General features: G+C 43.9%; 1 protein-coding gene across 7 annotated transcripts in view; it reads right to left on the bottom strand.

Moving 5' to 3' along the window:
- Window positions 1-21,914, bottom strand: part of itprid1 (ITPR interacting domain containing 1) — a 188,527-nt gene that overhangs the window by 100,648 nt on the left and 65,965 nt on the right. For all 7 annotated transcript variants that reach the window (XM_080193714.1, XM_080193715.1, XM_080193717.1 and 4 more), the window contains exons 5-6: window positions 13,163-13,216; window positions 4,997-5,048 (exon numbers count right to left, since the gene is read on the bottom strand). In XM_080193714.1, the coding sequence (XP_080049840.1) occupies window positions 4,997-5,048; window positions 13,163-13,216 (106 nt within the window). The remainder of the gene's footprint in view (window positions 1-4,996; window positions 5,049-13,162; window positions 13,217-21,914) is intronic.

Genomic DNA, 21,914 nt, shown 5'->3' with positions numbered 1-21,914 from the left:
AAGTTGTTGGAAAGTATTAAGAGAGACAAGAATACAGGCATTTAGAGATGCAAGGACTGATTAGGAACAGTCAGCATGGCTTTGTGACTGGAAAATCATGTCTCACGAATTTAAATGAGTTTTTTGAAGGGGTAACCAAGAAGGTAGATGAGGGCAATGCAGTTGATGTTGTCTACGTGGACTTTAGCAAGGCCTTTGACAAGGTACCGCATGGTAGGTTGTTGCATAAAGTTAAATCTCATGGGATCCAGAGTGAGGTAAGTAAATGGATACAAAATTGGCTTCCTGACAGAAGCCAGAGGGTGGTTGTAGAGAGTTGTTTTTCAAACTGGAGGCCTATGACCAGTTGGGTGCCTCAGGGATCAGTGCTGGGCCCACTGTTATTTGTCATTTATATTAATGATTTGGATGAGAATATAGGAGGCATGGTTAGTAAGTTTGTAGATGACACCAAGATCGGTGGCATAGTGGACAGCGAAGAAAGTTATCTCCAATTGCAACAGGATCTTGATGACTTTGGGCCAGTGGGCTGACGAATGGCAGATGAAGTTTAATTTAGACAAATGCATTTTGGTAGATTGAACCAGGGCAGGACTTACACATAGAACATAGAACATAGAAAAACTACAGTACAAACAGGCCCTTTGGCCCACAAGTTGCGCCAAACATGTCCCTACCTACTAGGCTTACCTATAACCCTCTATCTTACTATGTCCCATGTCCTTTTCCAAACTTAAAAGACCCTATCGAATCCATGTGCACCATCTCTGCCGACAGCTAATTTCACGCACCCACCACCCTCTGAGTGAAAAACTTATCCCTGACATCTCCTCGGTACCTACTTCCCAGCACCCTAAACCTGCGTCCTCTTGTGGCAGCCATTTCAGCCCTGGGAAAAAGCCTCTGAGAATCCACTCGATCAATACCTCTCAACATCTTATACACGTCTATCAGGTCACCTCTCATTCTTCATCTCTCTAAGGAGAAAAGACTGAGCTCTCTCAACTATCCTCATAAGGCATGCCACCTAATCCAGGCAACATCCTTGTAAATCTCCTCTGCACCCTTTCTATGGCTTCCACATCCTTCCTGTAATGAGACGACCAGAACTGAGCATAGTACTCCAAGTGGGATCTGACCAGGGTCTTATGCAGCTGCAGCATTATCTCCCGACTCCTAAACTCAATTCCTCGATTGATGAAGGCCAGTACACCGTATGCCTTCTTAACCACATTCTCTACCTGCGAAGCTGATTTGAGCGCCCTATGAACCTGGACTCCAAAATCCTTCTGATCTTCCACATGGCTAAGAGTCTTACCCTTAATATTATATTCCGTCACCCTATTTGACCTGCCAAAATAAATCACCACACAGTTATCTGGGTTGAAGTCCATCTGCCACTTCTCCACCCAGTCTTGCATCCTATCTATGTCTCATTGCAAATTCTGACATCCCTCCACACTATCCACAACACTCAGTTAATGGTTGGGCGTTGGGAAGAGTTACAGAACAAAAAGATCTTGGGGTACATGTTCATAGCCCATTGAAAGTGGAGTCACAGATGGATAGGGTGGTGAAGAAGGCATTCGGCATGCTTGGTTTCATTGGTCAGAACATTGAATACATGAGTTGGCACGTTTTGTTAAAATTGTACAAGAATTGGTAAGGTCACATTTGGAGTACTGTGTACAGTTCTGGTCATCCTATTATACAACAACCTACCACGTAGTACCTTGTCAAAAGCTTTGCTAAAGTCCATATAGACTACGTCAACTGTGCTTCCCTCATCTACCTTCATGGTAACCCTTCAAAAAACTCAATCAAATTTGTGAGACATGATTTTCCACTCTCAAAGCCATGCTGATTGTTCCTAATTAGTCTTTACCTCTCTACATGCCTGTAGATACTTTCTCTCAGAATACCTTCTAACATATTACCCAACATGGACGTTATGCTCACCGGCCTATAGTTTCCAGGTTTTTCTCTACAGTCTTCTGAAACAAAAGCACAACATTTGCCCCCCTCCAATCTTCAGGCACCTCACCTGTGACTATCGATGATTCGAATATCTCTGCTAGGGGACCTGCACTTTCCTTCCTAGCCTCCCACAATCTCCTGGGATATACTTCATCAGGTCCCAGGGATTTATCTACCTTGATGCGCTTTAAGACTTCTAGCTCCTTCTTCTCTGTAATATGTACTCTCTTCAAAGTATCACTATTTGTTTCCCCAAGTTCCCTAACATCCATGCCTTTCTCAACAGTAAATACTGATGAGAAATATTCATTTAGGATTGCACCCATCCGTATCTGGAGCTCTCTCTTTTAGAACCCTATAGTGAAGACTGTCAGGTCCCAAGGATTAAGATTTTATACTCAAGTACTTTTTCTCTGATATACATTTCCTCCCTTTTTAGCCTTAGGTTGCTGTCAATTTCTGGTATAAAACTTACGTTTTCTATCTTGGAGGCAGACACTTGGGGTGCAATCTTACCGGCTGTTGATGCCACATTCCTAGTACAGTGAAGTTGGAGAATTTGGCACCCAGCCAAATCTCCATTCACCGCAGCAAATGGGAAAATCCTGCTGGCATGGAAGATCACAACATTCCAACCAAAATATTTGTTCATTGCCTCCACCGTTTCTTCATTCCAGTGATAATTTCTTCCACCTTTTAAAGTGATTAATGTTTGTCATAGAACCCTACAGTGCAGAAAGAGGCCCTTTGGCCCATAGAGTCTGCACCGACCACAATCCCACCCCAGGCCCTACCCCCATATCCCCACATATTATACCCACTAATCCCTCTAACCTACAGATCCCTGGACACTAAGGGACAATTCCTTAGCATGGCCAATCAACCTAACCTGCAGATCTTTGGACTGAGGGAGGAAACTGGAGCACCCGGAGGAAACCCACGCAGACACGAGGAGAATGCGCAAACTCCACACAGGCAGTGACCCAAGCCGGGAATTGAACCCAGGACCCTGGAGCTATGAAGCAGCAGTGTTAATCATTGTGCTACTGTGCCGCCCCACAGTTTACCCTAGCTATTCTGTTCCTTTTTATATACTTACAAAGGATCTTTCATTTTGTCTTTATATTTCTGGCTAGTTACTCTTGTATTTTTTTTTGCTTTTTTTTTATCAGCTTTCTAATAGCCCTTTGCCGGTTTTGAAAACATACCCAATTCTCAGATTTGCTACTTTCTTTGTAAACATCTTCATTAATACTATGCTTTACGTCTTGAGCGAGTCAAGCAATAGATCTTCCTTGCTCAGTTTTTGTTTATTAAAGGAATTTACTTTTGTTAAACATACATTGAAATTACTTCAACTAATTTCTTATGAAAACCAATATATTTATTCTACAACCACTTGGAGCTGTAAGTCAAGCTGCTCACTTCTCAGCCACCCCACTATGATAGTATTAGGTTGTAAAATTAATCGTGCGGCACAAATCCTATAATGATAGGCCTCAGGCTTATGCCAACTGACAGAACAAAATATCAAGCAGTGTTTTTTAAATCTCTAAATTTCTTAAAATTTTGAGCTCAGCAGAGTTAAATCCCTGAATAGCTTTGACTGTTTCAATTAGTCTTGACATTTCTTTGACAGCTTTGAAAGTTTCTATGAGTTGATGTACTTGTTACGCACAATCATGTCTACTTTTAACAATTTCAAAGAGCACCTGACCTCTTCCAAAAGTGTCCCTGGACTATATTCAAAACACCCTACCTCTACAAAAAGGTATCCTGGCTATCCATTTGAATTCTCAAGGTTCGAATATGCTCTTACCAGTCTAATCTGAGCACTCTGGGTGGGTTTTTTTGGGCACTTCCAATTGCAGAATCTTCCAGTCCCATTGAAGGTGACTCCTCCCCTCCTCTCCTCCCCCCACGACAGATTCCCTGACATCAGGATGGGCGAGCCATACAAATCACCATGGACATTGGCGGGACCAGGAGTTCTGTCAGTGCCCAGTAGCAAGCCTCTTCTGCTACTGTAAAATACATGTGTGGGGCCAGAAAATCCCACCCTTTGCGATTTAGACAATGACCTCAGGAAAATTATGTGAGTGAAGGCAGCTCCTGATCTACATGGGCGGTTGCCTCCAGGGATCAAGATGCACAATTCAGAACCAATCTCAATCCCCTCCGTGCCATTCTCCCACTCCACAAAGTGATGGAGATTGTGTTTGTGTCAGGATCTCTGGAATCAGGCCTCAGCCAAATTTAAGGAATGACATTTCAATTACATATGATCCAATTCAGATTCAGAGCACTTACTCATATTTCATGAGATCTGCAGGTGAATGTTCAGAACACCTATTTATTATAGAATCATAGAGGTTCACAGTGTGGAAACAAGCCCTTCAGCCCAACATATCCATGTCATCTCTTTTATTTTTCAACCCCTAAGCTAGTCCCAATTGTCCGCATTCAGCCCATCACCCTCTATATCCATCTTACCCATACAACTGCCTAAATGCTTTTTAAAAGACAAAATTGTACCTGCCTCTATTATTACCTCTGACAGCTCACTCCAGACACTCACCACCCTCTGTTGAACAACCAAACTGATATTATGCAGTGTTCTGGTTCACTGCAGTACCCAAAAGTATTTAAAATGCACGGCAGTTTCACTGCCAACATACTTGTCATAATCTGTGATACTCTCTGTCGAACTACACTTTCTTGAGTTCAGAAACCTATTTTTTGTCCGTCCCCCACCCCCTCTCCATTTCTCTCCTTTCCCCGTATGCAGCTGGGCAGAAGACAATACACAAAAACAGGTCAAAATGACTCCCTCTGAAAGCTTTAACTTGTAGCTCAAGACTTTGACTTCCACCTAAAACCATAATAATACTGCTAAGATCAAGAATTTAACAGATGGACATCTGCTCTCCAAGTATCACTCCATATCGGATCTCCAGTGCATTATGCCATATTCAACATTTTCTTTTAACACTAATTTCAGCTGTAAGAAGAAACTAACCTCATATATTCTTGCACAGACATTTTCTGCATTCCATCTGGATATAAAGTAGCTGTTGGGTGGGAAAATAAATTGCAAAGTATTAAATTAAAAGATTTCAGCAAATTTTCTTACATGAACTTACTTAAACATTTGTATGTCAAACATTTTGTAATATATCCCACTAGACATAGGAATATTCAAGAAACATTGCAGTGCGGGTGGAATTTAATGCTTTCCCTCATGGCATGTTTGGTGATGAGGGAGATCATTTAATTAGGTGGGAAAGTGGAGGACTCTGCCACTTTCTATGTCCATTCTGATTAAATCTGGTGCACAAAACGCAGGGGAAGGGGTTGGTTGGGGGGGGGGAGGGAAGCGGAGGGTGGGCGTCTCTTGCTCAAAAACACTCAGTAAAAGATAAATGGACCCATCGTCAGTCCTAGGCATTGGGAAGGAGGAAGGACCTGCTGTCCTCCAATTCTCCTACAACTTCTCACTCCATAATCTCATCCTGCCATCATTCATCTGCGATCCAAGATCTAGAGATAATTCTGAGTCAGTGGCTTTTAGTGAACGTGACTTCTGTCGCCCCAGGGATCCTTGATGTCAGGGAAAGCCTGCTGTTCTCCAGTTCAGTGCTTGATTGGCAATTAATATAACAGCATTCCCTAAAAGAGGTGACATGAGGCTAATGCAGGCTCTTTAGCTGACAAATGAAACCACTGTCATCTCCACTGGACATCTCCATGTAACTCAGTCTGCCCATCATTCCCTTGTTTATAATCTGCAATTTGTGCTGGCAGTGCACCCAAACCAGAGGGAATCAGCTTGCAAAAGCTTATCCAAACAACAGATTTTCGCTGATGATTTCAGATCCTGGTTTGAGCCTTAGAGAATACTAGTGGAATTTTTTGAAGAGGTGACAAAAACGGTTGACGAAGGACAAGCCGTTGATGTTGTCTATATGGATTTCAGTAAGGCGTTTGACAAGGTCTCTCATGGTAGGCTGATAGAAAAGGTGAAGGCTCATAGGATACAAGGCCAGGTATGTAGATGGGTGGAGAACTGGCTTGGGAGGAGGAGACAGCGAGTAGTAGTGGAAGGCTCCTTTTCCAATTGGAGGCCTGTCACCAGTGGTGTGCCGCAGGGCTCGGTACTTGGACCTCTTCTATTTGTGGTATATATTAATGACTTGGAAGAGGGGGTAGGTGGTGTGATCAGCAAATTTGCTGATGACACTAAGATGGTTGGATTGGCGGGTACTGAGGAGCAGTGCCTGGCAATGCAACAGGACATAGACAGGCTGGTAGATTGGGCAGATAGATGGCAAATGGAATTTAATCCGGAGAAATGCGAGGTGATGCACCTTGGCCGGAATAATGTGGAGGGGAGTTATACGATAAAAGGTAGAACTATCCGGAGTATAGATACGCAGAGAGACCTGGGGGTGCAAGTGCATAAGTCCCTGAAGGTGTCGGTACAGGTGCAGAATGTGATGAGGAAAGCGTATGGTATGTTAGCCTTCATAGGAAGAGGTATAGAATATAAGAGTAGGAGTCTGATGTTGCAGTTGTATAGAACGTTGGTTAGGCCTCACTTGGAGTACTGCGTCCAGTTCTGGTCGCCGTACTACCGGAAGGATGTAGAGATCCTGGAGAGAGTGCAGAGGAGATTTACCAGGATGTTGCCTGGTATGGAAGGGCTGTCTTACGAGGAAAGATTGGATGAACTTGGGCTGTTTTCCCTTGAGAGACGTCGGCTGAGGGGGGATCTAATAGAGGTTTATAAGATTATGAAGGGGATAGATAGAGTAAATGGTGGTAAGCTTTTTCCGCTACAAGAAATGGATAGAACGAGGGGTCACGGGCTTAGGGTGAGGGGGGCTAGGTATAAGACAAATATTAGAGGGCAGTTTTTCACGCAAAGGGTAGTGGGGGTGTGGAATGCACTGCCGAGTAAGGTGGTGGAAGCAGGCACGCTAGGGTTGTTTAAGAGTCACTTAGACAGCCATATGAGCGGGCTACATATAGGGGGATATAGTAGGCCTTACTGAACATTGTAGGCTTGGGAATATGTTTTGCCTCAGGAATGTTAGTCTTTGCCTGTTTAATAATGAATTTTTTTGTCTCCACAGGCATTTAAGTCCAGCAAGGGGCATGCAGGCGGCAGGTTGTAGTGGGCTGCTCTTGGATGTTGCTTCGGGAGTTGCCTATTGCTTCATGTCGTTAGTGTGCTTAAACTGGACCATCTCGAGGGCAACATGACAGCTCAGAGACTATCTCTGTTGCTGTGCGGACACATGGATTTGGGCCTGTGTCTGTGGGAGTTTGCACGTTCTCCCCGTGGTTGCGTGGGTTTCCTCCGGGTGCTCCGGTTTCCTCCCACATCCCCCAAAGATGTGCTTTTAGGCTGATTGATTGGGTACTAAAATTGTCCCTAAATTGGACCTCCCTGATCCTCGCACGTTAGGCGTAGACTAAAATCATGAATAGGTCACTGAGATAGTAGGACGGCGGCGCGGGCTCGTTGGGCCGAAGGGCCTGTTTCCCGTGCTGTGTTGTTCTTTGTAATACAAGTTTACTTTCTACTTGGAAATATATCACCGTTCCTTCCAAGTAAGTGGTTCAAAATCATAGAATTCCCTCCCACACAGCATTGTGAGTCAGCCCTCAGCACGTAGACAGCAATGTTGCTCACCACCACCTTTTCAAGGGCAACTAGGGATGGGCAATAAATGCTGGCCAGCCAGCAATGCCTATGTCTCACGGTTGAATAAAAACATAGTTTAGGAAAATGTGTCATTTCCGTCAATATTGCAGTTATTATAGAATCCCTTCAGTGCAGAGAGAGGCCATTTGGCCCATCAAGTCTGCACCAACACTCTGACAGAACACCTTACCCATGCCCCCAACCCTATCCCCATAACCCCATCCATTTACCATGGTTAATCCTCCTAATCTACATACATTGGGACACTAGGGGAAATTTTGCATCACCAATCCACCTAAACTGCACATTTTTGGACTGTGGAGGAAACTGGAGGGAAAACACACAGACACATGCAGAAGATGTAAACTCTACACATCTAAGGCCAGAATTGAACCCAGGTTCCTGGTGCTATGAGACAGTAGTCCTAAACACTGTCCCACTGCGTTGCCCCTGTCCTAACTGCATCTGTCCTAACAGAGCAGAACGGGAGGTAATGCTGCAACTTTATAAGACCCTTGCCAGACCCCACTTGGAGTACTGTGCGCAGTTCTGGTCGCCTCACTACAGGGAGGATGTGGAAGCTATTGAGAGGGTGCAGAGGAGATTTACAAGGATGTTGCCTGGATTGGGAGGCTTGCCTTATGAAGATAAGTTGAGGGAGCTCGGGCTCTTCTCCCTGGAGAGACGAAGGTTGAGAGGCGACCAGATAGAGGTTTATAAAATGTTGAGAGGAATAGATAGGGTGGATTCTCGGAGGCTATTTCCCAGGGCTGAAATGGTTGCTATGAGAGGACACAGGTTTAAGGTGCTGGGAAGCAAGTACAGAGGAGATGTTGGGGGTAAGTTTTTCACTCAGAGGGTGGTGAGCGAGTGGAATCGGTTGCCGTCGGTGGTGGTAGAGGCAAACTTGCTGGGGTCTTTTAAAAGACTTCTGGATGAGTATATGGGATCTAATGGGATTGGGAGTTACAGATAGTTCTATGACTTGGTAGGTATAGATGTGATCGGCGCAACTTGTGGGCCAAAGGGCCTGTTTGTACTGTAGTGTTCTATGTTCTAGAAATAAAAGTTAATCTTATTTTTGTTTGCCAGGAGAATACTTCAGCCTATGAATAGGTATTATCCAAATAGCACAGTGCTGATGCTCTTGTCTCATCATCGCAGTTGCTGCCCTAACAGTGCACTGTGTACACATTTGTTTTAAACTCCTGAAAGTGTATGTCCACTCACATGGAGGGAAAATACTATTCCTTGGCAGTTTGGATAAATGCTGGGCAGTTACTCAGTGTCCTGTCACTATATAATCACAAGTTTTGTTTTGGGTACAACATTTCATATCTGCTGTAAAGATGTACTCAAGGAAACTTGCCAAGGCATCATGTGGTATCAAAAAGAATCATTTGGGTTATGAAGATCCCAAACTTTCTCAGGGGCTTCAGAGTAACAAAGTGGTGTAGAATAATGAATTCCCAACTTTGGTTAACGTCCAGTAATGCCTAGAGTTCCACGATTCCTGTAAACTGTGAATGATTTGGAGTGCTGTACATTTGCAAAGAACAGAATCAACATCCTTCCAACACCCATTTTTTTGGCTCAGGTGGGAGTCCTGGACCCTATGTATTCTTACCCCAGCTTAAGTGACTTGCCTAGAATATGGTCCATGCATCGCACTCTTTCCAATCAGAATTTGTCTCAGACCTTACACTATGATGTGGGTATGCCGGCGTTGGACTGGCGTAAACACAGTAAAAAGTCTGACAACACCAGGTTTTAGTCCAACCTATTTATTTGATAATATACTCACTAGCTTTCGGGGTTACCCCCTTCGTCAGGTGAATGGAGAGTTCTGGCCTCAGACAGAGCATATAAAGCACAGACAGTTTAGAGATTACTGATTAAAATGCGAATCCTTACACCTAACCTGCTGTTCAAGACCTGAAGTGGCTGATAATGTGAGTGGAAGGAGCACTGATCACAGTTTAAAGAGATGTGTATTGTCTCCAGACAGTACAGTAAGTGAGGTTTTGCAAACCCAGGCAACCGAGGGCAGCGGCCTTCCGGAGGAGTCCAATTGGATTCCTTCCTCTTAGGCTGCCCTCGACTGGACTTGTATGCCCAAACCATCAGGAGGTGCGTTAACACCAGATTCATCAGCCGCACTCACAAGACAGCCCCGAACATCACCCAAGCACAACGCAACGCCATCCACGCTCTCAAGACAAACCGCAACATTGTCATCAAACCAGCAGACAAAGGAGGGGCCATCGTCATACTGAACAGAACGGATTACTGTAAAGAAGTGTACCGACAACTAAACAATGAGGAACACTACAGACAATTACCCACAGATCCGACCAAAGAACACACTCGTCAACTCAACAATCTGATCAAGACCTTTGATCCGGACCTTCAGAGCACCCTCCGTGCTCTCATTCCACGTACTCCCCGCATTGGAGATCTCTACTGCCTCCCAAAGATACACAAGGCAAACACACCTGGCCGTCCCATTGTATCGGGCAACGGGACTCTGTGTGAGAACCTCTCCGGCTACGTCGAGGGCATCCTGAAACCCATTGTATAAAGAACCCCCAGCTTTTGTCGCGACACTACGGACTTCCTACTGAAACTCAGCACACACGGAGCAGTTGAACCAGGGACACTCCTCGTCACAATGGATGTCTCAGCGCTCTACATCAACATCCCCCACAACGATGGCATTGCTGCGACTGCCTCAGTACTCAATGCTGACAACTGCCAGTTTCCAGATGCAATTTTACAACTCATCCGCTTTATCCTGGACCACAATGTCTTCACCTTCAACAACCAGTTTTTCATCCAGACACATGGAACAGCCATGGGGACCAAATTTGCACCTCAATATGCCAACATCTTCATGCACAGGTTCGAACAAGACTTCTTCACTGCACAGAATCTTCAACCGATGCTATACACTAGATACATCGATGACATTTTCTTCCTTTGGCCTCATGGTGAACAATCACTGAAACAACTGTATGATGATATCAACAAATTCCACCCCACCATCAGACTCACCATGGACTATTCCCCAGAATCAGTTGCATTCTTGGACACACGCATCTCCATCAAGGACGGTCACCTCAGCACCTCACTGTACCGCAAGCCCACAGACAATCTCACAATGCTCCACTTCTCCAGTTTCCACCCTAAACATGTTAAAGAAGCCATTCCCTATGGACAAGCCCTCCGTATACACAGGATTTGCTCAAATGAGGAGGATCGTGACAGACACCTCCAGACCCTGAAAGATGCCCTCATAAGAACAGGATATGGTGCTCGACTCATAGATCGGCAGTTCCGATGCGCCACAGCGAAAAACCGCACCGATCTCCTCAGAAGGCAAACACAGGACACAGTGGACAGAGTACCCTTCGTCGTCCAGCACTTCCCCGGAGCGGAGAAGCTACGACATCTTCTCCGGAGTCTTCAACATATCATTGATGAAGACGAACATCTCGCCAGGGCTATCCCCACACCCCCACTTCTTGCTTTCAGACAACCACACAACCTCAAACAGACCATTGTTCGCAGCAAACTACCCAGCCTTCAGGAGAATAGTGACCACAATACCACACAACCCTGTCACAGCAACCTCTGCAAGACATGCCGGATCATCGACATGGATACCATCATCACACGTGAGAATACCATCCACCAGGTACATGGTAAATACTCTTGCAACTCGGCCAACATTGTCTACCTGATACGTTGCAAGAAAGGATGTCCCGAAGCATGGTACATTGGGGAGACCATGCAGACGCTACGACAACGGATGAATGAACATCGCTCGACAGTCACCAGGCAAGACTGTTCCCTTCCTGTTGGCGAACACTTCAGTGGTCACGGGCATTCAGCCTCTGACCTTCGGGTAAGCATTCTCCAAGGCGGCCTTCACGACACACGACAGCGCAGAGTCGCTGAGCAGAGACTGATAGCCAAGTTCCGCACACATGAGGACGGTCTCAACAGGGATCTTGGGTTCATGTCGCACTATCTGTAACCCCCGTGACTTGCCTGGGTTTGCAAAACCTCACTTACTGTACTGTCTGGAGACAATACACATCTCTTTAAACTGTGATCAGTGCTCCTTCCACTCACATTATCAGCCACTTCAGGTCTTGAACAGCAGGTTAGGTGTAAGGATTCGCATTTTAATCAGTAATCTCTAAACTGTCTGTGCTTTATATGCTCTGTCTGAGGCCAGAACTCTCCATTCACCTGACGAAGGGGGTAACCCCGAAAGCTAGTGAGTATATTATCAAATAAATAGGTTGGACTAAAACCTGGTGTTGTCAGACTTTTTACTGACCTTACACTATGGCAGCATCCTGCATTTGGAAATGACCACTCCTCTAGCCACTGTATAATAGTAATGTGAATTGGCCTGCTCGAAGCAACAAACATTCACACGCGGGAATCAGTTTTAAGAAAACAAAAGGAATATTTAAATCTTGAGCCTTCTTTGAATTATCTGGGAATTTGGAGAGCTTGCAGCCCCTGCTGTTTTTCCCACTGCCACACTTCTGCTCATAGATTGATTTGTCAACCAATCAGCATCCTTTTCTCCTGTTATAAATTTTTGTGATTTTCTTTTTGATATCTTGCACTTATCCTGAGTGCAAACCAATCAGTTTAAACAACATCAGGAGGGATGGCAGCATAGTGAGAATATAACTGGACTTCTAACTAATTTCCAACTAATGTTTTGGGATGCTGGTTGAAAGCCAACCATAGAAGAACCTTGTGGAATTTAAATTAAAATAATGACTAATTTCAACTAATTAACCTGAAATTAAACGCTAACCATCAGTAATGGTGGGCATGAAACTATCACTGATTGTCATAAAATAAATCTGGTTCATGAATGTCCTTTAGGGAAGGAAACCTTCCATCGTTACCAGGCCTGGCTCCAGAACAAAGTGGTTGGCTTTCTAACTGAAATGGCTACACAAGCCACTCTTTCTCAAGATCTAGTAAGGATGGGAAATAAATGCTGACCTTATCAATGATGCCCACATTGCATAAAAGAATAAAGGAAGTCTATCTTTTCAACAATATTCATACACTGTAAGTATATGATAAAAAGGTTGTTGCATTAAATGTTGGGTCCATTGCAAAGGTCAAAACAGGCAACTTATAAGATGACTTGCCAAAAAATAATTAATTAAATAATTTCTTATGAAGCAAATGTAGCCTATATAGTACCAGTCAGAGGCTCAGGATCCCTCTGCGTGCACCTGCCTACATTGGTGGTTGCAATCTCCTTGAAAGGATGGAATCAGCTCACAGAAAATGTTGAAGATAAAAGAATACATAGAGCACTTTCCCAATTTGTTTTCACCCGTTTTGCCCCAAACCACCAAATTATAGGAAGGGCTGGGTGGAGGAGGTGGAAGAACAGTAAGAATTGAGGAGAGAAGAAACATAAACCCTCACCTTCTATACCCAGCATCAAGTCATCTTCGATGCTATTCATCCTCCTTATGACACCTGATGGGTCAAACAAAATAGTTATCATTGCAAATCCAAATTTTATTCTCAGAAATAGTTCAGATTAAGTGACGCAAACTAAGATAGTAATACAGAAGTCTAGATTCAGCTTTTGGTAATACAAAAAGATTATTTTCCACCAATCTATTCATCATGCATTTGTGGGACAGGGCATTTTGCTGTCTGACTCAAACTCAGCCTTACTTAAACCTTCATCTCATGATGGGGCATGTGCTTGTGAGCACCATGGGGGAAGCACAGGTCTCAAATGAGGGATAATTTCACACTCCTCTGATGTGTTCCTAATGGATGTGTACGAGCAGGAATTCAAAGCCAGAATATTTTCGGAATGTGGAATTGCCGACATTGGACTGGGGTGAGAATATTATCACTCCCCTTTAAAAAGTGAATGGAAAACTACACATAATTCAGTTAATTATTTTCCAATTCAGTCAGCGACTGATGAGAATAAAAATGCTTTTAAGTTTATTTTTAACTTTCGCCCTTCTTCCTTGTGTGAACCACATCTCTTTCCTTAACAATGTTACAGGCCTACTCTCAGATCACTGAAATCAAGCACTGTAGTTAAATGGTTAGACATTTGAACTTTTCGGTTCCACTTGTGTCCTTCAGGTTGTACCTTTTAATAAGTTCTGCCAGTCTTGGCATTAAAATGGATAGAGAAAATGAGGTTATGCTGATGATCAACTTCATTGAGTAGTGAAGCTCTATTGATACTAAAGATGAAGTTCAATGACAAAGGTTGAAATTGAAGGGACAACATAGAAATTCTTAAGTCTAAGATGATGTTATTTAACGAATTATTTTTTGGCTGCCATAAAGGACTGATGACAGTCTTGGGATTACAAGACTGGGAGCAACAAAGTTTTAATCTAACAAGGTTCCTTTCCCTTGGACACCTTTTCCAGACTCAATACTCATTCTTAAAAAGGAGCTCATTTAACCAGGCTTTCTTGGTTTAAGACAAAGTAAGCTTATTAACTACGAGAAAAGTAAAGCAAATGCATCTAGTCATACAGATTAGAACTCAGAATTGAGTACAATGGTAAGTACACGTTTTTCAAAAAATGTTACATGTAACAGTCCTCGAGTTGTAAAGAGTAGATGATGAACATCGAGGCTGATACAGATTGATTCCAGTAGTTGACTTTTGATGGCAAATAATTGGTTAGAACATAGAACCCTACAGTGCAGAAAGAGGCCCTTCGAGTCTGCACCGACCACAATCCCACCCAGGCCCTACCCTTATATCCCTACATACTTACCCACTAATCGCTCTAACCTACACATCCCAGGACACTAAGGGGCAATTTCTTAGCATGGCCAATCAACCTAACCCGCACATCTTTGGACTGTGGGAGGAAACCGGAGCACCCGGAGGAAACCCACGCTGACATGAGGAGAATGTGCAAACTCCACACAGACCTGAGCCGGGAATCAAACCCAGGTCCCTGGAGCTGTGAAACAGCAGTGCTAACCACTGTGCCACCGTGCCGTTTGGTTCGGTAGAGAAATTTCAGTTCTTTTTTTCCAGCTGCTGTCTTTCTGTTGGCAGATCAACTCCCACAGTCAGACCAGCGGTTTAGATGGTTCTGCAAAAGCTGACTATTGTGCAGAGGCCTTGTTGCACGCACGCATGCACATTATTGAAGAGATCCAAGGCTTTTCCTTTTTTTGAATGGGTTTTTGGGTAATTTCCTTCCAAAATTTCTTGTTGGTCATCTAGCATAAGAGGATGAGCTAACAACCAAGGAACAACTCTGGATATTCTAAGCATCACTCACCTGCTCATCATAGTTCAGATCAGGAGTTGAGGATTATAGTTCAATCTCACCTTGTCTCGCTCCTCCCTAGCTTTGCAGGGTGGATTTAAACTAATAAAGCAGGGGTTGGGATCCACAGCAGTAGATCAGAGAGTACAGAGACTGTGGAGAACTCAGTAAATGAGCCCAGTAAGGCTAAGAAAAATAAAACACGGAGTGTGTACAAAACATGACAGGACAAATGGCCTGAGGTGTGTTTGCTTTAATGCAAGAGTATGACAAGTAAGGCAGATGAACTTAAGCTTGGATTACTACTTAGAATTATACTGTTGCGGCAGTAACAGAGACTTGGATGAAAGAAGGGCAGGACTGGCAGCTTAGCATTCCAGGATTTAGATGTTTTAGGTTAGATAGAGAGGGTAACAAAAGAGGTGGGAATGTTGATTAGGAAGAATGTCACAGCTTTACAGAGGGAGGACATCTTGCTGGGATCATGCAGTGGGGCCAAATGGGTAGAACTCAGGAACAGGAGTGGTGCAATCACTTTTGGGGTTGTACTACAGACCTCCCAACAGTCAGCATGAAGTGGAGGAACTGACATGTCAGCAGATTATGGGGAGATGTAAAAAAACAACAGGGTTGTTGTGATGGGCGATTTTAACTTCCCCAATATAGAGTGGGATTCCTTTAATGCCGGGAGCTTGAACAGGGCAGAGTTTGTTCAGTGAATCCAAGAGTGTTTCTTGAGGCAATATGTAGATTGTCCAACTCGGGAAGGGGCTATCTTAGGCATGGTTCTGGGAAACGAGCACAGACAGGTGATTGATGTCTCAGTGGGGAGCTATTTTGGGAACACTGATCACAATTCTGTAAGTTTCAAGATACTTGTAGAAAAGGATAGAAGTAGTCCCAGGGTGACAGTACTAAACTGGGGGAAGGTTAATTATGACAGTATTAGGCAGAAATTAGGGGCATCCTAGGGTAAACCCATAATCGATATTTGGGAGTCTTTTAAAAGTCAGCTGTTAACAATTCAGGACAAGTACGTTCCTGTAAAAATGAAGGATAAAGATGGCAAGGTTTGGGAACCCTGGATGACAAAAAAAATTGTGAGCTTAATGAAAAAGAAGGAGGTACACATATTTCTGTAAATTAAAAATGGACAAGGCTTGAGCAATATAAAAAGAGCAGGAAATAGCTTAAACAGGGACTTAAGAGGGCTAAAAGGGGTCATGAAATACCATTGACAGGCAGGATTAAGGAGAATTCCAAGCTTTTTATATGTATACTAGGAGGAAGAGGGTAGCTAAGGAAAGGACACTTGAGGACAGTGGAGTGAATTTGGGTGTGGAGAAAGATGAGGTGGGTGACGTCCTTAATGAGTACTCTGCTTCAGTATTCAGAAAGGAGAAGGATGCAGTGGATGGTGAGTGTAGAAAGGATGTTGACATTCTAGGACATGTTGAGATAAAAAGGGAGGAGGTATTGGAGGTTTTTAAAAACATTGAGATGGACAGGTCCCCAGGGCCAGATAGGATCTATCCCAGATTACTGAGAGAGTCAAGGGAAGAAGTTGCTGAAGCCTTTGCCAAAATCTTTATATCCTCTTTAGCCACAGGCAAGGTGCCAGAGATTTGGGGAGTAGCTAACATTATTCCTCTGTTTAAGAAGGACAGAGAGACAATTCAGGAAATTGCAGGGCTGTTGAGACTTACATCAGTAGTGGGAAAATTCTTGGAGAAGATTCTTAGGGACAGGATATACTCGCATCTGGAAGGCTTATTGGCGATAGGCAGCATGATTTTGTGAAGGGGAGGTTGTCTCACACAAACTTCACTGAGTTTTTTCGGGGAGTGACAAAAAGGGTAGGGCACTGGATGTTGTATACATGGACTTTAGTAAAGCCTTTGATAAAGCTCCTCATAGTAGGCTGATACAGAAGGTGAAGATATAGGATCTGAGGTGAGCTGGTAAAATGAATACAAAACTGGCTTGGGCATAGAAAGAAAAGTTTAGCAGTGGAAAGGTACTTTTCTAACTGAAGGTCTGTGACAAGCAGTGATCCACAAGAATCAATGCTGGGGCCTCTGTCGCTTGTAATATATATGTATAAATGAATTGGAGGAAAATATAGGTGGTCTGATTAGTAAATTTGCAGATGATACAAAAATTGGGGGAGTGTTGGATAATGAGGAGGAGTGTCAGAAGATAAAGCAGAATATAAATCGGTTGGAGACCTGGGCCAAAAGATGGCAGATGGAATTTAACCCAGACAAATGTGAGCTGATGCATTTGGAAGGTCCACTGCAGAAGTATACAGTAAAAATAGCAGAGCCCTTATAAATATTAGCATACAGAGGGATCTCGGTGCGCAGAGCCACAATTCCCTGAAGGTGGCAACTTGGGTGGACAAGGTGGTCAAGAAGGCGCATGGCATGCTGGCTTTATTGATCAGGGAGTTGAGTATAGGAATTGGGAAATCATGTTGCATCTTATAAGGCTTTGGTTAGGCTGCAGTTGGAGTATTGTCACAGACCTTCACTTTAGTTGTCACACTACTGTGGGCGGCACGATGCATGGTGCTTAGCACTGCAGCCTCACAGCATCAGGGGCCCAGGTTTGATTCCCGGGTTGGGGACTGTCCGTGTGGAGTTTGCACATTCTCCCTGTGTCTGCATGGGTTTCCTCTGGTTTCCTCCCACAGAAAGACGTGCTGGTTAGGTGCATTGACCCGAACAGGTACCAGAATGTGACGACGAGGGGAATTTCACAATATCTTCATTGCAGTGTTAATGTAAGCCTTACTTGTGACTTATAAATAAACTTTAACTTTACTGGAAGGAAGTTGATGCATCGGAAAGGTGGGAACCAGTACAAACTGAACAGGATATATCTGGACAAGACCAGGACTAATGTCCTAGGGGGAGTATTGGCTGGAGTGGTTGGGGTTTAAAGTGGCATGGGGATGGAAACATCTGCAAGGAGTCAGAGGAGGGGAAAGAATGAGAAGAACAAATAATGGAAAGGGAAATAAGGAAAGACAGAGAAACCAAGTGTGAATGGACTGAACAAAGAATGTTTAAAAGACATGTCAGTTTATCCACTTTGGTATCAAAAAGGCAGATTATTACCATCCTAGGCCAAACATCTTTAGCTGCTTTATCAATGCCCTTCCTTCCATCATAAGGTCAGAAGTGGTTTTGTTCACAGATGATTGTGCAATGTTCAGCACCATTCACAACTCCTCAGGTACTAAAGTAGTTCACGTGCAGCAACTAATGGACAATGTCCAGGTATAGACTGACAAATGGCAAATAACATTCACAGCACACAATTGACAATGGGATCTCAATGGGCAGACCATTCCTGCTAAAAGTCTGGGAGACATCCATACGATCAGGATATACCTGCAGCCCCCTCACGTTTCAGTCAGGGGTCTTGCACACTCCCACTCTGTTGAATGGTACACCAAAAGCAGGCAGGAGAAGTATAACATAGAACATAGATAGAACATAGAGCATTACAGCACAGTACAGGTCCTTCGGCCCTTAATGTTCTGCCGAGCTATGTCCAATCCCAAGATCAAGCTATCCTACTCCCTATAATTCTGGAGTGCTCCATGTGCTTATCCAATAACCGTCTGAAAGTTCCTAAAGTGTCTGACTCCACTATTCCAGCAGGCAGTCTATTCCACACTCCAACCACTGTCCGAGTAAAGAACCTACCGCGGACATCCCTCTTTTATCTCCCACCATGAACCTTATAGTTATGCCCCCCAGTAATAGCTACATCCACCTGAGGAAATAGTCTCTGCACATCCATTCTATCAATCCCTCTCATCATCTTATAAACCTCTAGTAAGTCGCCTCTCATCCTCCTCCACTCCAAAGAGAAAAGCACCAGCTCCCTCAACCTTTCCTCATGAGGAAAGGACTTACCCCTGGAGCAGGACTTACCCCTCACAAAACCATGCTGACTATCCCAGATGAAACTGCATCTTTCCAAATGGTCATAAATCCTATCTCTCAGGACCCTTTCCATTAAGTTACCAACCACTGAAGTAAGACTAACTGGCCTATAATTATCAGGGTCATTCCTATTTACTTTCTTGAAAAGAGGAACAACACTCTCCAGTCCTCTGGCACTATCCCTGTGGATTGTGAGTACCCAAAGATCAAAGCTAAAGGCTCCGCAATCTCATCCCTTGCCTCCCAAAATATCCTCGGATGTATCCCATCTGGCCCAGGGGACTTATCCACCCTCAGGTTTTTCAAAATTGCTAATACATCTTCCCTCAGGACACGTATCTCTTCCATCCTATCAGCCTGTATCATGTACTCATCCTCAAAAACACGGCCCCTCTCCTTAGTGAACACTGAAGTAAAGTATTCATTCAACACCTCACCTATCTCTTCTGACTCCATGCACAAATTCCCACTAGTATCCTTGACTGGCCCAAACCTCACCTGGTCATTCTTTTATTTCTCACTTAAGAATAAAAAGCTTTGGGGTTTTCTTTTATCCGATCTACCAAGGACTTCTCATGCCCCCTCCTAGCTCTCCTAAGCCCTTTCTTTAATTCATTCCTAGCTACCTTGTAACACTCAAGTGACCCAACTGAACTTTGTTTTTTCATCCTCACATATGCTTCCTTTATCCTCTTAACAAGACATTCAACCTCTTTTGTGAACCATGGTTCCCTCATTCAGCCATTTCCTCCCTGCCTGCCAGTATTTGTTCCTTGAAAAAGCTCTACTTTTCCTTTGTGCCCATACCTGACAGTTTCTGTTCCCATCTTATGCTCCCTAATTCTTGCCTAATTGCACCATAATTACCCCTGCCCCAATTATAAACCTTGCCCTATCCCTCTCCATTGCAATAATGGTTTGCACAATTCATTGCAATAATGAAGGAAATAAGTGCAGATCTATTGCAGGATGGGGTTTTCCCACCACCTGGCACTGGGCCAGGTTTTGCAAAACCTCACTATGACTCAATGGAAATGTGATGAGTAGAACTGCCGACTAATACAGGCTTGAGTTTTACCTATACAACATGGCTATCCATCTGAATTTAGCTGCAAGATTTCCCCACGGTACCCCAGCATTACCATCACATAGTGGGTGGCTGTCTGCTCCTCATTTGCAAACCTGAGTCTCTATTCCCTCATCAGCACCTCATTTTTAATATAGTGCCATTTAGGGAGTCCCTCTGCCTCAGCTTCAGTGTGAGCACTCTGATCTAATGTTCTCAACTGTGGGCCAGCTTGCTGGGCTGCTACTGTAGAAGATTTATTTATCATCTCCTCAGGGATGTCGAGAAAAGTTTCAGATAACTAGACTGAAGGGTTTTCTGTTCGTAGTGCTGACGCTTCAGCTTCCTCTGATGGAACTGGTCTGACCATAGATCGGATTACCACACAGTCAGGGAAAATGCCTCACTTCTCCTGCAGTTGCTTGGTCTCAATAAGGGATAACTTTACCCTTGATTCAGGCTGTTGTTGCTAAGCAGCATGTTGATCCTATCCACAGGCAAGCTGGGGACAGCTCCCACGGCTCACAGACCACAAGACGTAAGAACACAAGTAGGCCATTTAGCCTAGAGTCTGCTCTGCCATATCATAACTGACCTGATACGATAATTCTCTGCCAGGCTTTCCCACCTTATCCCCATAACCCTTGATTCCCTTACTGATGAAAAAATCTGTCTATATCAGCCTTGAACATTCTTTATGATCCAGCCTCTACAACCATCTGCAGCAAAGCGTCCTACAGATTCACTATTCTCAGAGGAGAAATTCCTTCTTACTTTTATCTTAAAAGGATGATCCCTTACTCAGAAATTATGCCCTCTGGTCTTAGACACTTCCACATAGTGTCTACCCTGTCAAGTCCCATGAGAATCTTATATGTCTCAATAAGGTCACCTCTCCTTCTTCTAAACTCTAATGAGTACATACTCAACCTCTGACAAGCAAATGCTTCTTACCTCGGATCAATCTAGTGAACTGCCTCTGAACTGCCTCCAATGCCAGTGTATCTTTGCTTGATTAAGGGTTCAGTATTCCAGGCGTGGTCTAATTAGTGTTTAGCAAGACTCCCTGTTTTCACACTCCATCCTCTTTAAAATAAAGGCCAACATTCCATTTGCCTTTCCTATTACCTGCTGAACTTGCATGCTAGTTTTTTTCAGGTTTATGCACGAGTATCCCCAAATCCCTTTGTGCTGCAGCTGTCTGTCGTCTTTCCCCGTTTAAATAATGTGGTCACTGGCCCTAATACAAGGTCATGCTCACTCACCCTCTTTCAATCCACTTCACCAACACATTGAGATACAAAGTCCCAGTAACTCTCAGGGATCTTGTAACCTCATCCATACTCTTAGGGATGCTCCTACAGGATTTGCAATTGCAGACCATAACCTGGTCCACTATGCTATCTGATTGACTCCCACTCTCTGCATATGGTATATGGCTGGATTTTATATATGGGCTGGCTTTTTCCATAGTCCCCAGCAATTGGCCCACATATGCACCACCTTTTGACAGTGAAAACTCACAGGCTTCTTGGCATTATTTTTCATTTCAGCACCATCCTGCTTTAGTTGAAACTTCCTTTCTCTTTCACTCCTGAAATTCCCCCCTTTCTGATTTGCACACTTCCCTGAACATCTCTTTCCTTTTCTCGCTCCTGATATTCCCACTTCTCCAATTTTAATCACTCTATGGTTACATTATTATGATTCATTGTACTTAGTTCCACCTACAGAGAATTGGTCTGTTCCTTTTAATATTTCTGGTTTTCGGACTTTTGGCTGAGATTCTAATTCTAAATGCCTCGCTCACACTTTCAACTGTTTGAGGGACACAACATACTCCAAATCTCTGGTTCTTCTCAAAGAGTACTGGCATCAAA

Source organism: Carcharhinus amblyrhynchos, chromosome 8 (assembly GCF_965287045.1).
Source record: "Carcharhinus amblyrhynchos chromosome 8, sCarAmb.v2.hapA, whole genome shotgun sequence".
Lineage (NCBI taxonomy): Eukaryota > Metazoa > Chordata > Chondrichthyes > Carcharhiniformes > Carcharhinidae > Carcharhinus > Carcharhinus amblyrhynchos.
This window is presented reverse-complemented; position numbering and strand designations above follow the sequence as displayed.